The 18673-nt window shown below is 35.0% G+C and overlaps 1 protein-coding gene across 1 annotated transcript in view; it reads right to left on the reverse strand.

Moving 5' to 3' along the window:
• Positions 1-2341: 2341 nt before the first annotated feature.
• The window catches only part of LOC121432159, a 63494-nt gene continuing 47162 nt past the window's right edge, over positions 2342-18673 (reverse strand). Inside the window, exon 7 of the mRNA XM_041630016.1 lies at positions 2342-2410. Within this exon, the coding sequence (XP_041485950.1) occupies positions 2342-2410 (69 nt within the window). The remainder of the gene's footprint in view (positions 2411-18673) is intronic.

The raw sequence follows: 18673 nt of genomic DNA on the forward strand, positions 1-18673 counted from the left end.
ATTTACCAAAACAAGTAGGTGATTTCACAGAAGCAGAAATACCATTTTTTTTATGAGTAGGAGAGAACATGGATCTGTGTTGGAAAAAGGTTCAGGAACTTTGAAAGCAGGTGTATGGGAAATGAAAAGTCTTGGGCGCCAAACCAATTCAGATTTCATGTCACCCTTGGGCAGGGCATTGCTTCCCTGTCAGTGTCACTATTACCATGTTTACACAGTGACACTGCTCGGGGGTTCGACACGCAACACGGCAATTTTATGCTGTGTAAACGCGATCAGTGTGATCCGCGAGCCGTGTCGAACACGGCTTTTTTGATCCGCCAAAATCGTAGGTTTCAACCCGCGAGCCGAGTCAGACTCGGCAATTTTTTCGTGTGTAAACAGAAAGCCGTGTCGAACTCTCTTGACCAGGTCACTGCGCGCGCTTTCACTTTTGGCATTGTTGTTGTTCGCACGGACAAGATTCGATTCCGGCGGTGAATTACCCGCGTTTAATTTGCGACGTCATAATTCTTCTTCCGTTCGAGATCCGCGAGCCGTGTTGAACTCGCCTTTTTATATGTACGTATAAACGTGATCTCTGATCCCTTCTTCGCAGTGTTCAACCCGGCTCGCGGATTCAACACCCGAGCCGAGTCAATGTGTAAACACGGTACAAGTTGACTAAAGTTGATTACATCATTCTTGATTTAGTGCTTGCCTCACATAGCATTCACAATATTAGAATGTAACTCATATTGGATTGGTCAAACCATGGACCTATTACATTGTCAAACATCTGTTAATGGTTCCACTCTCACATAAAAATACCCTTTTCAAATGGGATTTTGCCAAGCTTGACATCTGTATAGGCTAAAAACCTGCAAATTCAGTACATACCAAGCCACTGCAGAAGTAAAAATCATAAACTCAAATAATATCATCCCAATTAATATAAACCTGTAGAGGACCTCTAGCCGAGGCATCTTAGAAATGTGTCTTCTTTCTAGTCACCCTGCTGGTGTTGTGACCCAAATATGAGAACAACTGATTCTACTTCTCAAGAGACCCATTTTCACCAAACCTGGGGCCTGTTTCCACAAAGTTTAGCAATCATCGTACAAGAATCTCTTCAGGCTTGATTTCATTTACTACTGTGTACAATCAATCGTGAAAATCAAATGTTCGATCAATTGCTAACCTCTGTGTTACCGGACCCTGATGTCCAAATTATCATGGTAAATCTGATCTGAAAAATGATCCTGATCGTAACAGTTTTTTATAATTTGTATTGGAGATGGGATTTACAGGATGATTGTTTGTCTTAATCTCAAAATGCTCAATATTGCACAAATCAGGCAAATATATCATCAGAACTTGAAAAAGTAGTAAAATAAAAAGTAAGAATGTACCTTGAATTTATCTGTCAATAAATGTGGCCCAAATTCCACTCCTCCCCTTGACAGAGTTTTTTTTCTCACTTTTTTCTTAAAGCTGACAGAATACCCCTCCCCCAAAAAAATATATAGGCCTATATATATATATATATATATATTAATAAATGAATAGAATAATAATAACAAATAAAAAATTGAAACAAATAACTAGTTTTAAATAGTCAAATAAATAGAAATAATAAATCAATACATAATTACATCTTACAAAATCTAAAATCAGGACCCATTGTGACATTCTATCTATAAATGCACAATTCATCATCTGCAAGCCAAAAAAAACAAAGACTGAAATAAGTAAAACAAATTATGTTACCATGGCAACTTATGGCAGGAACACCATGTCTACACAGCCAGCCATAAGCAGTCTGACATGAACACCATTCTCTACACATCACTGCCTTATCTTTGTCTCCATTGCTAAGAGCTTTCACACGGCTTTTAATAAAAATGTGATGCAAAATATGTGATGACACGATTTGAGGAACAGCACTTCTTTGAATACATGGAAAATCTAACCATGAACATTACTTAATTGCAATATTCAAGATTTCATTGTAATTTTTCCTCTTGAGTGACAAAGAAATAATGAATATGCAATAAAAAATTGTAAGTGCACCAAGGGGACAGAGTATAGCACTTGTTTGGGTAACCCTGCACAGGGAACAGACAATGAGTTAATGAAACCAGAAAGTCAACCAACCTGTTACCTAAACATACAGGCATTTGACGATTTAGATAGGTGTTTCATAAAGCTATTTGTAAAGTTACACACGACTTTACAAACAACTTGAACATGTTCTTAGGTGCTAAGTCAGCTACGTAGGGATATACCATGCAGCACAAGTAAGGGTCAGCAGTCGTGTGTAAAGTCATTCGTAACTTATATACAGTTTATGAAACACCCATCAGTAGTCCACGGGTAAACCAAGGAATATGACCAAAACTCCAGAGCAGTCACCAACCAGGGATACATCCTAGAATGATAATAAGAGCAATAGAAGACACTTAACAATCTTTCAAAAGTACTTTTGTTGACATGAAACAAAAACGCTTGACTCAGTTTTGACTGTCTTTTTCAATTGAAAAATTAAAATTACCCTTTTTATAATATTTTACACCAAAGCAAGCAAAATAACATTGTTCCAAAAGGGTGAAATTAGAAATGAATAGTTAATTCCAATACCCCTCGTCTGAAACCACTCATCTCGAAGCAGCTACATAATGCTCTCTGGATGAGCCACTTTCATGCTGTTTACACCTTTTCCTGACTCAAATCTCTCAAACACACAGGATCTAGGCTACAGCCCACACATCCATCCCCCAAACTCCTACAAAAACCCTTCTTTTCCTCCAAAATGTTGAAGTTTAGCAATAGAATGGATTAAAATTAATGTTGAGAGGGAAAAGGGATCTGTCAACGAGTATAATTTGAGAAGCATGTGCTCCTTTCATATTGGTTTATCCACTCTTTCTGTCCACACCCACGTTGAAGGGCATCTATTCATGTATCATGGGTGATGTTAAACTACGTTGAAGTAGAGAATGCTCAAAGTTATTTCCAAAGATATCCAGTTTGGTACAGATATCATTTTAGACAGTCACATCATCTATTTTGTTAACATATGATTAGAAAGGAATAACCTCTTTCAAACAGCCTTCTGAAAAAATAAAGAGCTAAACCAGATAGCATGGACCCTAGCATTCTTATTTATTGTAAACACTTTGAAATTGAATAATTCACACTTGCAGACTAATTTTTAAATTGGGTTGTTCGTTGGTCAGGTAGCTTAAATGTAAACAGGAAGGTTTGGGTTCAATTCCAAGCTGAGTAAGAATATTCTTTAACAAAATTACTGCTTGTAAAATAAAGTAATAATGACATAGTATATCGATGAGAGACTTCTGTACAACAGAATAATAATAAAAAAAGCAAATATAAATCTTATAAGTATTTAACATTTGAAGAATTTTGCAATTAATTATTGAGATCAAAATATTTCTTGAAGTGAATAATTCCTTGATCAATGTCCTCAAAGGGACTGTCCAGTTTCTCAATGAAATCTTTACTTGGAAGTCAAGGGCATAATCTTCAAATTCTTGGCATCCATTTCAAAACAAATTCATAGGTAATCCCATCATAAGTTCATTAAAGACTCCCAACTATGCCAGGAATCTATATTTGGGATGGCACAAGCCTCTTGCCGTGGGTCGGCGGCATTAAGTTAACAGGAAAAAATAACTTCCTGGCTAGAGCGAGTGTAAATATAGTTCAAATTTCTGCTGAAGACCGGAGCTTGGATGGGGCTGGCTGGCTCGTCGCAAACATCAGCTGATTAGGAAAATGATGCAGATGAAAATCCAATTAAACTGTGGGTTTATCTGTTTATCTAATTGCCTGATCTATTGTGGATGTTTGTCTGTATTTCTGTCTATTAATAACAACAATGAATACCGGTAGACAGAAATAAACAAAACAAGACCACATTCTCTAAAAATGTATTGTAACATGGAACCTTGATATTAGATGACAACTACTTTGTAACTTCCTTTCTCCTTTCTAGATATTCTTATTCAAAAAGACAATAATCACTCACTGTTTCTACCTGTGATATGTCTGTACTTTAAATCAAAGTTGTACACAATAAAGTATGCATCTCAGTTCAATTACCTTTGCAGGTTTTGAATTAACTTTTTGTTTACTTTTCTGCAGGGGTCAATCTAAACCAGAAATTAGACTGTATAGTATTGAAGTTAATATCTCATTAACAACATGTACTTCTGTGATGGAATGTGTTTTATTCATATAAACCCCTTTTATAAAATCAGTTTTCCACACAGTTACCATGGTCATAAAAAGGTGATAAATCAATGGCATAACTTGGTCATGATGACAAAATAATGACAGGATTAACTCAACCATTATTACCTATTATCATAAGTACCGAAGTAGTAGTAGTAGTAGTAGGCCTAGTAGTAGTAGTAGTAGTAGTAGTAGTAGTAGTAGTAGTAGTAGTAGTAGTGGTATTAGCAGTAGTGGTGGTAGTAGTAGTAGTAGTAGTAGTAGTAGTAGTAGTAGTAGTAGTAGTAGTAGTAGTAGTAGTAGTAGTAGTAGTAGTAGTAGTAGTCTAGTAGTAGTAGTAGTAGTAGTAGTAGTAGTAGTCGTGGTGGTGGTGGTGGTGGTGGTGGTGGTGGTGGTGGTAGTAGTAGTAGTAGTAGTAGTAGTAGTAGTAGTAGTAGTAGTAGTAGTAGTAGTAGTAGTAGTAGTAGTAGTAGTAGTAGTAGTAGTAGTAGTAGTAGTAGTAGTAGTAGTAGTGGTAGAGGTGGTAGTAGGATTAATAGTAGTAGCTTGGTGAAGTTGTCGTCGTTGCAGTTGTTGCTGTAGTAGTAGAGTAGTAGTAGGAGAAGTAGTAGTAGTAGTATTAGTATTCTTATTTCTATCAGTACAATTATAAGTATTATTATTTTAAATTAACTTCTCATTTTCAAAGATGAAATTTGCCTTATTAACCTCATCATATCAGAAAAGCATGGACTTAGTCATTACTCATGTATTTTTCTCGGCTGAGATCGGAAGAGCTCTCCTCCCCCAAGAAAACAAAATCCCACACCTAAAGAGAATGTTCGAATTATACCCCATTGTCAGGATACAATGACTTAATTCCGTTAATAGTGGTAATAATAGAAAGTTATCAGCGCACACTACCTGTCGAAAATGATGCCTTCGCTGAAAAAAAATAAGAATTCTAACTCTTGAGAAAGTTGCATGTTGCATAAATTTGTATCTCTAATGTCCTTGTAACAAACATTTAATTTGATTATCACTTCATAGAGAATCAAATAAAAACTTTCTGTTTTGAAAAGGTATTAACAAAATTTTGACTAAGTTTAGAATTTGAAAAAAAAAACAGTTCCTACATTTTACATTATTTTGCAGATTACATTAGATACAGCTTTTACAAAATAACAACTTGTTATTCTGGAAAATGCAAAAATTATTTATTTTGTTTGATTAAAGGGGAAGTTCACCCTGACAAAAAGTTCATTGTAAAAATAGCAGAAAAATAATAACAAATATTGCCGAAGGTTTGAGAAAAATTCATCAAATAATCAAAAAGTTATTAGAATTTCAATTATTTGATTTGTGACGTCATATGCGAGCAGCATTCCTACGTAGCGAATGGTAAAAAATCAATGACATGTCATTTTCTCAGAAAATTTAAAATGATTTTCACTGTACCTTTTGTATATCAATAGACAAATCATTTTACACCCAATCATGAATAGAAAACAAAATTAAGTCATTAGGAACCATACAAAATTTGAAATTCATGCATTTTATATTACATAACACATGGGGCAGCTGCTCGTTTATGACGTCACAAATCCAAACTTTCTTACTCTTTAACAGATTTTCCTCAAACGTTCACCAATATTTTTTCTGCTAGTTTTACGACAAAGTTTTCTTCAGGGTGAACTTCCCCTATAAAGGAGTGCAAACCCTGGAGGAAAAGAAGTTTTGGTCCATTAACGTGGTATCAATAATCAAGTCAGAGCTGCCAAACTGAACAAGAACATTTCAGTATTTTTAAAGCTGAAAGTCAGTATTTTGGCGAGGAAATCAATATTTTCAAAGAAACACCATAGGACAACACATAAAAATGAAACTCGAGAAATCAGTATTTTGCATGAAACCATCAGTATTTTTCTAATTTTTCAGTATTTAATACAGAAAATTCGTACTACTTGGCAGCTCTGTCAAGTTACAAACCACTGTAAAAGGCAACACTGGAATGGCGCAATGTGATTGGAGGACAGCAAATTTGTCAAGGAATCCAAGTATTTGTAACTGATAAAATATTTTATGCAACCAAACCCTGGGTCCAATCTTAGGTGGGTGTTTCATAAAGCTATTTGTAAGTTAAGAGCGACTTTAAGAACGACTGGTGATCCTTTCTTGTGGTAAATGGTATATTCATTGGCGATGGTTTAGCGCATAAGAAAGGATCGCCAGCCGTTCTTAAAGTCGCTCTTAACTTACAACCAGCTTTATGAAATGGACCCCAGCGAACTTAAAAACAAACTTATGAAGACTGAATTGGGTACCAAATTCACGGGATTTCATTGTCAAATTTTTCCTAAAAATAAAAATAGATTGCTATTCTTGACAAGTTTTAAGACATTGGTCCCATGTAAGCTTTGGAGGACGTTAAGAAGGAGGAACTCACCAGTGTTCTCAACTAATGAGTCGGTTTCACTGATAACTGTTACAAGCCGCTGAAATCCTCTCATCTGATTGGATGAGGACAAATTGTAGTGAAATATCACTGATACGAACCATTATGAAGAGTTCTTTTGATCCAAGGTCAAGAAGAAAAACGAAGTTCACGTTTGTCAGTTTTGGAGCGCCCCACCAAGGACGGTAAATTGGCGACAGATGCTAAGAAATTTGCAAGGAGGAAGAGGATATTATGAACCAGGGCATCATCCCGAGGCCAGCCATCACCCTGGGGGATCTTTGGTGAGGATGATATGTCAGGGAAGAAGGGCTTGTCTGAGGAGATGGGTGTTCTATCGGGAGATGTAGGAGAATGTCAGGGGTTCTGGCAAAGGTGTAATGTCCTATGCTTATTCTTTTTGTAAAAAGAGTCAAACAGCCCCAAAGGAGGTTGAAGAAAGAGGACCAGGGGGGTGTTTCACAAAGATTAAAGTATGACTTAAGGGGTGTTGCAAGGCAATCAATCGCAAATTTTCTGTTGCAAATTTACAATTGATTGATCAATTTTAACTGTAGCAAATCAGATTACACTCCTTGTTTCATGGAGCAGATTAGCAATCAATCGCAAATTTACAATTAATTGCACGGCATATGCTTGATTTCAGGAATGAAAATAGTCTAGCAATTGATAGCAAGTTTCTTGCAACGCCCCATTAGAGTCCCACTTAAATGCCTAGTTGCATGCGATATAAAAGGCATGACCGCAATGGTCAGATCATGCTAAGGGGACGCGCGCTAGTGCGTGTTAATCAATAAGATTGCGCATTGCATATCATGTACTCATTGGCATTTAAGTGCGACTCAAAGTCATACTCCAATCTTTGTGAAACACCCCCAGGAAACTTTGGTTGATGTATACTGTAACAAGGATATCTTAAAAGTTAATTAATAGGACATTAATTATAGGACACTGACAGCAAACATTCAAGCCTACATTTCAACAAATTTGCTATAGACATAGGCCCGTATTCTGAAGTTAGGTTTAACTTAGACCATTGTCTAACTCTATTCTAAAATTATGGGAAGCCAAGAAATAAAAAATTAAGTTGAGATTTCATATTTCTTGTGTGTAGTATTTTGTTTCCTTTTACTTTCATAATAAAGAAAATACTTCAGTTATCATTCCCAGACAATTATGAACAATTTGGGTTTCATATGAGTTAATAAACTGAATGTTTGCTGTTAGGGATTTATGCTCCAATTGGCTCTCCATACTTAAAGCAAAACTTTAAACCAGGGTTTAATTTAAACCCAACTTCAAAATACGGGCCATAGGGTACAACGGATCTATAGCTGATTAGCAATGAATATATGTTGACTGTCATTATGAATCCCCCTTCCCCTCCCTGGTGCCAAGTAGATCTTACTGGTTTTGAATAAACAAAATATTTCTCACAGTGTAACAAAAAAAAGTTTAAAGTCTACAATGGGAATTGAAGTAGAAGAAATACAATTTGAGGTTTGGACTTGATCACTTCATTCTACACAACAAAAAGTATAAAATACTTCATAGATGCTGAGTTTGAATAAAAAAATTTCAGCTTTTGCTTATGTCTTTTTAAGGAAACAAACAATCTAAATAAAGAAATGTCATATTGGTCATGAATATGGATCATATGCATCACAGTTTATAGACTAATTCATATCACATGCACCTCAAACAGGAAATATATACAAGATTCTACTTTTCATTCCTTCCAAGTGTGTATTTATACACTTGGTGATCCCCTTGAAATTACACACAGGTGGACCGTGTAAATTCAATCCATATTTTTAGACATATCTCCCAGATCAGAAATAAAACAGGGTTGTAAAATAACCATTTTAATATTGAACCCTGGGATGTATAATTCTTCTTTAACTTGATCGGGTCACCCGATCAAATTAAAATATCTGTGTGTTTTTGTCTTTGAATTAAATCCTATTCCAAATCATGGAATGGGCTGAAACTTTCAAGATATGTTCATTGTCTGTAACTTTTGGATATCTAATCACTTAATTTATAAGAAAAGTGCTTGAATGCCCATTTTTTTAATATAAAACAAGCATCGCCGAGAGGGCGCTATATATCCAAGATTTGAATATTTGAAATTTTCTCAGAGAAGTGCAGTTGGAAAAATATGTAACGGTCTCTACGCTTCAGTAAGACTGTCATATTAGATGAAATTCGATTATCAATCACATTATTGACCATTTACCAAAGCTATACACAGGCTTTAACCAATCACTTTAAAATAAATCATTACATCCTTTGGTTGACCTATCAATCGCTGGCGGCAGTAAAACTGACCAATCAAGAAACATGGTCAGACATTTTGTCATACTGCCCTCTCTTGGGGGGAGATAAATATCTCTGAAACAAAAGTTTTGACGGTAGGTTGACATGGAATTATGGAAGAGGGATGGCCTGCCAAATCTTGTCGATTTCATTGATATGAGGAGGTACATTGAGTGCCCAGTCGTGTCAAACAGTATTCTCATTTGAAACTCGCAATGATTCTTGAGCATATTTTGAAGGAAAAAATCATGATACCAAACAGTGTTTTTAATCCAATACCGCTGACAAATTTTGATGAAAAACAATAAAAGTAAAAGGATTGAAAGACATAGAAATATATACAAAATATTACCTCTATAACTCCTTATATCAATGATTTCTGTGTTCCTTTGCTATTGTGCTTGCTCATCTCTTTATTTATGTGCCTTGAGAATCTCTAACGAGATGGATAAGGTGCGTAATAAATTGCACTTATCATTATTGTCATATATCAATTTTAAAACTGGATTTTATTGAAGATATTTATTGATTTTTGAAGTTATTTGTTTTTTTTAAATACTAAAGAGATTTTTCAATATAAGCGATTCTATCACAGGCAAAGCACAGAGCTATTACATAGCTCTATGGGCAAAGTGAGTACTCATTCCATCATATTCGTGCGGGGAAACAGCCAAGATCTTACAAGGGGCTTAATTAGCCCCCACCCCTAGCCCTTCTTGGCATAAAAATATCCCAGTCTTTAAAGGGTTCAGAAACAAGTGTGTCAAAAACTGTAATGATTATATGGTGAGTGGGACATGACAAGTTCCAGGCCACAAAAGGAGAAAAATATAAAACACTGACTATCTGTGAAGTAATCAATTTGGGACAAACACAAAAAGATAAAAAGAACAAGTGAGATCAGAACTTAAAAACAGATTTGTAATACATGCCTCAGGGTTTTACGTAAAAGGCTTAAGCAGCCTATGATTCTTATTAAGGCTTATTCCATTTTCATCATGGCCACTGGCACTTTCGAGGATATTCTTCCATCAAATCATAAAAGAGTGAAACTAATGGATAGATTTATTCTTAAGCTTCTGTCAGAGGCAATCAAGTACAATTTAGGGCCACATTTCCTTGGCGTTACCTACTTCAATGAAAATCTTTCAATGAAAAGTTAAATATGGAGCATATTTAAGATATATACAAAATATGATGTAATTGACTTGATGATGACAGATTTCAAATTGGTTTCGAGAAATTCTAAAATTGTTTAGTGACTGAATAAATAAAAAATCACCCCCCAAAAATAAATAAATAAAAAAATGATAAGACACTATAAACTTAAAATACCCAAAGAATTCAAATTGAACGATTTTGTTATAAATACAAACTAATAAATAATAATAATAAGAAAAAAAATTACAATTTAATCCTAGTTTTTACATTTAGAAATAAATTCTTTATAGGAACTGCACTTTGTTATCTCACAACACTAGGTTTCAACAAATCAATTTTTTATATAAAACATGCACTCTCTACGTCAAGATATAGAGTCAAATCGTTTTGAAAAAAAATTACTTTCAATATGTACACTGGTATACCTTGCTTAAACGTCAAAGTGTGACAGCCCCATAAGGCGTCTGGGGAGAAGGGCTCCAATCAAGTCACGTATTCAAGTCCCAGTAGTGAAAAGGGCTGGGTGGGACTGTTCACATGGAAAGCTAATTCAGTGAGATTGTTTGACAAACATGTATATCTCTGATTTAATGATTGTAATCTTGCCTTGTACGAGTGTGAACAAACCATGTCAACTTTACAGAGGAATTCTCATTATATTAAACAAGAAATTACAATGAGGAAAGACCTGCACCTCAGTTTTGACAAGATCTTTGAAAACAGATGATAAAAAAGGAGGAATTTCATCCTGTCAATTTGGCTTTAATAAAACCAGAAAAATTAAAGAAATATTGAATAAGAATTGGGGCAGATCAAAGAATAACAAATTCTGGGCACTTTTTGGCAGCACCCACCCCCACACACCCACCAAGTTGTGTAACTGAAATTTAAAAAAATGTTAACTTTTTACCAGTGCTACAATATAATAATGATCAAACACACTATTTCATACATGCTTCTGAAAAGAAATATCAAGTCATCATAAATCTCTTAAAAAGTTATTAAATTAATGTAACATAATACTGGGGGAGGATTTTAAAGTGTTTAAAAAATCAAACTTTAAACACTCAGGACAATTGTTTGATGGATTTCCTCAAACCTACTTGAAAGTTCCTTTCATTTATCTGCTTTTATTAAAAACCAACTTGACCCTAAATCAGAAACCTTCTTTAAAGAAGAATCATCGAGTACAAATACTGATAAAAAGAACTTTAACAAAATAGATAAGAAGTCAGATAAGTATACCATAATTCAAATTGCGTGAGAATGACGAGTGTGAACAGACATGGAATCTAAGATCGGTATCTAACTACCAAAGGTACATGTAATCAAACCCCGATGCTCATGCTTTTGTTGCGGTTCTTGAAGGTTTCTGCGGAGGAGGAAACGTTGGCAACAGTTTCCAGCGTGGGAAGAGGAATCGCGATAAACCATAGCAACCAGGTGTGTGGTGATACTGTTTCTCATCAGATTTTCTGCATTGTTCGTTGCCATTCTTCTACTCTTATCTTTGCTGAAAATCTGTCCTTTTCTTTCACATTGGTGGAAGCCTGGGGCGGGTGGGGGGATGAACAGCTATGACATAAGCAGCTCAAATAAAGTATGAAAAAGACAATAGCTTCTGTTTGTAATTTTGTACCATATCAAGGAATGGTTTAATGCTAACGGTTATTAAATATTACACCATTCTTTGAGTTTTCACTCTGATATTCACTAATATCTGAAAAGTTTACACCATTTACTACTGGTTAGCAAAGCAAGTATTCAAATTTCAAGTTTGAAGCATAAGAATGAAGTTATATAGGATAACTTATTCCCTGTGTTATTCATAGTATAATTCAAAGGCCCGTATTCTGAACTCAGGTTTAAATGAAACCCTGGTTTAACTATGGAGAGCCAACTGGGGCACAAATCCCTAAGAGTAACGTCCAATTTACTAACTCATATGACACCCAAGTTGTCTGGGAATGATAACCTAAGTATTTTGAAGCCTTTTTCTTCATTATGTAAGCAAAAAGGAAACAACATAGTAAACATGAGAAATGTACAATATAAACAGAATTTCTGGATTTTTGGCTTCCCATAATTTTAGCACAGATTGAGACCATGGTCTAAAATGCATATTCCAAGACTAACCATTTATGATACAGTCAATAAGAAACTAACAACACGGTATTGGTCAGTTAGCTCCCCTTTAAAATATCTAAATTAAACTAAAGTATCTTCCTATCTACCTTAGATGATGCTGTTTTATGTTGGTTTGTTTGTTTTGGTTTTTTTTATAGAATATTCATTGAAACTTGAATTCTTAAGGGACAGTAATATCAAGCTCTCGTGTTCATGATGTCACAACTATCCACCACTGTAAATCCATACTAAAAACTCTGCCTTCAGAATTTGAGAGATTTGACGTACATCCCATACAGGAATGCTTGATATGCAGGATCTGTGAGTCGGGTAATGCTGTTTGGAAGCTTTCATTGCCATTCGGAATCCACTCTGACCAAAACAGATTAAAGAGAGTGGGTTTTTACACACTGAAAATACATCAGAGACCTTTGAAAGAATCCGGGTTAAGGATAGAGAGAATGCAGAATGGTAGTATGTCCAATTTATAAAAGTATAAAGTCATTCACTGTCACAATATGGTATTTGAGTGCAAGTTTTTATTTTTTCAGAGGGGGGAGGGGGGAACATGTTATGCAAAATTTACCCCCCCCCCTCCTTTCTCTCTGTTTCTCTCATATGTTTAAGTGCTATTATTTCATTTTCTTACTTTTTGTTCCTTTATTTCCCCCTGTGCTGTTTCTAAAAGTAGTTGTGAATAAACAAAACAATATCTTCAAGAAACTTTGTGAATAAATATCCCTTGCGGAAGGAACATTCTATTGTAGCCAATGCATCTCTAAATTCACATCAATGCTGTTCCTCATCATCATCATCATTGACATCACCATTATCACTGTTACCATCACGACAATAAACACTGTCCTTTTCCTCCTCACTGCATTCCTCTTCATTGTAATATTATCCCCTTCTCTCTTGTTCTTCTCAAAATGTTTCTTGTTTTTATCCTTTTGCCTGTATCTGCACCACAATCTTTCATCATTTATTCCTCATTAGCTTATCCGTGACCTCATTATCTGCCTCTCTTATACCCTTTTCATAAACCTATCCTCCAATTAGCCGCCTAAGAGTAATGCGGATAATTCAATAAAAATTGCGTTCATAAACTCCGAAAATAAGCCGCATTATTTTTACGAGCACCCGTCCTGAAAAAGGCGGATAATCGCCATGACAACTGGACACGCCCCCTCCAATGCGGTTGTGTTGGAAAAGGGTGACCTTGTGACCGCACCATGGCAATTATCCGCATTATTTGGAAATGCGTTCATAAACTCAAAATCTTGTCCTGATGCTGCTATTATGCGGATAATAGCAGCATCAGAGTAATGCGGATAACTCTTGTCCTCCTCCAATTTTATGACCATATTATGCTGCTATTAGCCGCCTAATTCATTTTAATGGGGTTTATGAAAGGGGTATTACAATGTCTTTCACATCGCAATATCATTGGTGGTTGGGGGCTTTTTTTTATTACAAGTTAAATAATATGTCTAGGGCAAAACATTATCCACCACATATTCCTTCCTTCTTCAGTTGACACAAAGTGGACAAAGAGGGGGCTATTCCATTCAGGAAATAAAACAGATCAAGATAATGATCTCATTCCCAGTTACAAAGTAATAATAATAATTCAATATTTATATAGTGCCTAACAAAATTTCTCTAAGCGCTTTACATCGCAAAAACCTAACTACTTAAACTTAATAAACTAAACTCACTTATCAACTTAACAACATTACAGAACTAAACATCCAACGTAACTACCTTACATATCTAAAATACTAACTTAACTATGGACATATTAACTGTAAAAAAATCATAGCAAAGCCAGATTAGTTCCTTCATATATGTTTGTAGTTTTGACTTATTCTCCATTATTACACATGAACATAATTAACACTACACCTGACACTGAACTCTTAATGAGCATCATTTCTAATGGTGCTAAAACAGCACATTTCCTCGTCCCACTGGCTCTTTTTTTAATCACCTTGTGTGTAATTACCATATCAATTTCAATCTACATGTATGTTGATTGTATCATATTTGATTAATTCTTGATTCTATACTTCTTGCAATATATTATTTTTACGAGCTGCCGAATACAAAAAAGGTTAATTAATGACTTCATTATTACCCATATTTTATGACATTGATTAACACAGTAGCTGCGTATGTTTTTATGATAAAAAATAGATTTAAATTTTCAACTAAATGAGACATTTAACATTCAAAGAATGAATTAAATAAATTGCACACTGCAAGAAGTAAAGAATCATGAATTAATTGTACAATCAACACAGATTTAAATTGATATGGAAAATGACACACATATTTATCAAATAAATTCAACAATCTGTCTTTCAAATCTAAGATAATCAAAAGTCACTATCATACAATCTATCTGTACCTAAATCTGGATATCATTGATGAATATAGCATTAAGTTGTTCGATCAAAAGAAAAACTACTCAAAGAAAAGAGTAGGCCTATCTCTTAAATCAATGCCCTATAAAGATAGCTTATATCTGTAGGCAAAACAGAAGCAAAGATATTCCAAATGATAATCTCTGTCTTCTTAACACTCCCAAGTGATCAGCCGATGAGGTTGGGGGAAAAGGTTAGGCTATCACAGGAAACACTGGCAAATCGTTGACGAAAATCGGCAAAGGACACAAGGGATTCCGTGTCAAAAATTATGATTCGGATCATCGCTACCAAGGCAGAAGCTACAACTGACAGTTTAATCAGGACCAAATGATTGTGCACTTTTTTAAGGTTTTGCTCAGTCTCCCATTGAGATGAACAGCCAGTTATAAGATCAAGATTAGATACTTTATGGTAGTGGATCGTATTACTAAACACTTTTCATAAATTTAATGATATGAAACACAATATTCTCATAAAATTCATCAAACTTCCACCATAAATACACAAATACCTACAAAATATTAAGATTGAAATATTCATATAGATATATATATATCTGAAGATTGAAAATTTGGCTGAAATCACTTTTTTTTACAATACAATCTTCCAATCGCACCCCTCTTCACACATGCAATATTTTGGTCACTTGAAAATGGTATTGTATTACCGAACATGTGTTTTCTGTGGGAAAAATTGAAAGAACAATAAAATCGCTGATGAGATATTTTTGCAATATTTACTTTTTTAGAGAATAAAAAGACTCTGAAAATATGTTTTTGACCATTTTTTTCATCATCTTCCTATTCAAGTTCCTTTGGAAGGATGTTGCAAAGTTTTGAAAGTTTGAATTTATTTCTGACGCATATGAGGCCGGTAGGTAATACCATCACTCACTATACTGAAGTAAATTTTTAGTAGCTACACGTATGTACTTTAGTATTACACATTTCTAAGGAATAATTTAAAAAATAATCAAATCAACATGAAATGCAAATAAATGAAAATTCGATATTCTTTGTCACATGTTATCAAAAGATATTTTTGAAACATCACGGAAGGATAAAAGACATCCTAGAGAATATATCCTACAAATTTGCAATATATCTGACACATTTCTAATCCACACAACCTCCAAATTCCTGTAAAATGTTTATGTATCTAAAGAATTCCATTATATCCCCATGCCTAATCCAGTTCAAAAGAACATAATCCCTCCTCACTGCCAACGCATCATTGTCAACTAGGGATTAAAGCTCCCTCGCTTGTCAGCAAGTTGCCAGGTGACGGGGACCGTTAATTGAAGAACATATAACGGGCTGAGGAGAGTCTTTAATAAGTGATAGTAATGCTAGAGTTGCAGGAGCAAAGCGTGCAAGGCTGGATTACGCGCATGGATTCCTCGTCGATCTCCGAGGAGCTATAAATACTTGCAAAATCTTATCCCCAATGCAAGCCAGGAAATTGCTACTAATTTTTCTACAACTTGCAATTTGTTTAATGTGAATTCTAATTAGCTACTTGATGGTTAGCATACTGAACATTATCAAACTTGATTGAATGAAGTTGTAGTGGGGACTATTCCAAGCATGAATGTGGTAAAATTCAAGTCATTGCTGTATCCTGTGGAAATAAAAGTACAATCTATACAGGGATATCATTCAATTAACCAATTTTCTCCAGAATGCACTTTGCTGAATGTTAGTTTTAATGAGCTGTACTGACGGCACATAAACGTTGTTAGTGCTAACAATGCACTAAAAGAGGCCCTGTTACAACCTGTTATGTGGCAGCGATGCTACAATGCATTGCTTAACATTGAAATAAATGTTTTGGCTTCTCAATTAGAGTGCTCTGTTAGGCTAACGACGTTTCTGTGCAGTCGGCACTGATTGTTAGGTATATTCTTCTAAACAGTATCATGATTGACTAAGCATGTGTACTATGGAGTAGGGACAGTATCAAGAATCATTACATATTAAAATGCTTTTCCACTCCCCAATATTAATATAATTGCTCTTAAAAATTTCCTATATAGCCCGATAAAGACATTATTGGTCCGTATTCTGAAGTCAGGTTTAATTTAGACCACGGTCTAACTCTGTGCTAAAATCATGGGGAGCCAAAAATTCAAAAATTCTGTTTATATTGTTTATTTCTTTTGTTTATTATGTTGTTTCCTTTTGGTTTTATAATGACAAAAAATACTTCAGTTATCATGCCCAATTGAACAATTTGGGTGCCATATAAAAAAATGAATGTGTACTGTTAGTGATTTGTGTCCCGATTGGCTGTCCATAATTAAACCACAACTTTAGACCAGGGTTTAATTTAAACCAGAGTTCAGAATACGGGCCAATGAGATCATCCATGATGAGATCTTGAAAATAGTAATGCCATAAGTAACAGCAACAGTTCATAAGAATGTTTTTTAGGGAGATAATTTCTACTGGAGATAAATTGTGAGAAAAAAAATCCTACGCAAATGTATTTTTTAATGTAATCTGAAGGCTTGATTTAAACACCATTCTTCTGGGGAGCGTTGCATGAAAGGACTTGTCGGACGTTTCACAAGTCCCATTTTATCTGACAGTTACTACAGTAACAGTTCCTCTCAGCCAACAGAATCAAGCTAAGATGTCAGATCTGACAACTTGTCAGACAAAAATGCTGATGAAACGGTCCCCTGATTTACTTTCAGATGAGTTTCATAATGGGTGATTAATGAACTCAAATAAAATAGGTGTTGCAATTTGAAAGGCACATACTGATTCATCCAGCGGCCAAGCAAATCCCTATATTCCTTGATGAGTTCATTCTCTATGAGCACTCCTTAACATCCTCTTTGTAATTTTAATTGTTTCCATGCAGCAGAACCCACAAATTTCTGCCTTTCCTTGCATTGTGTGGTTTCACAAACAGTTCCAAGATCAGAAAAAATAATAAGTAACCTTAAAGAGGATGCGTTAATTTTTTTAAACCTCTTGCGATCCTCCTACGACCCTCCTACTCCATCGTTTTAATTCTATAATCAATATTCTTGACTCATTATTAACAAGCTGGGTCCCTGGATAGAGATGAGTAAGCCTTCGAGCCCAAGGAAAGTTTCCCCTTGAACCAAAAGAAGAAGGGTATGTTCTCATAAAAAAGGAAGATTAAATCTTACTCATACATCACATGCATCATCTTATATCAAGTGGAAAGCCAACGGCACGTGGACGTCCTGTGAGGTCTTCGACTTCGACAGCTATCCTGGACCTGTGACTAAGATCGGCTGGTGCACTTGATCCTTCAAGTGACTCAAGCTTATGCTACCAGGACACCATGGTGTCCTCAGTAAGACCCCTTGATCATAAATAAAGCGACGCCTAATAATGATATCAGAGATGAACATGATCCCCCCTTGGGATACAAACATGAAGAGTCATGGATATACATATTTATACTTCGTGATTTTTCATCTTCAGAAAGATAAAAGGGCATGCTGTTTTAGTTCAATTTGGTATTCAGGCTCTACTTACTCTGAAAGATATCATTATCAAAGAATTAGGCCACTTTAGTCTGAACAATGGTTGGATCAAGCATTGTCATGTCTTCACCCAGATGTTTTGACCCCTTCTTTTGTCTTCTCTGGATAATTTCCAAAAGTTCCTATCCAATGGAAGCCCAGAGGTACCCTCCTTTTAAATGGCATTTCTTTAAAACTTTGTTTCTTAGATCTATTATTGTTTCTTTATACCAATTTACAAAGCCATCTGTCAATTTCATATATAGTTTTAATGTTAAATTCGTTATCCCTTATCTAGCTACCTGTTGTTCTTCTGCATGATTATCAATATGTTCATTTCTATATTGTTCTCAAGAACCAGGCAGCAGCAGAAGGATCCACAAATGTATAAATATTGATAAATGAAAGTCATATTGTATTAATTCAACAAACAACTGCACAAAAACATGAAATAAAGCTGAA

This window comes from Lytechinus variegatus, chromosome 18 (genome assembly GCF_018143015.1).
Source record: "Lytechinus variegatus isolate NC3 chromosome 18, Lvar_3.0, whole genome shotgun sequence".
NCBI lineage: Eukaryota > Metazoa > Echinodermata > Echinoidea > Temnopleuroida > Toxopneustidae > Lytechinus > Lytechinus variegatus.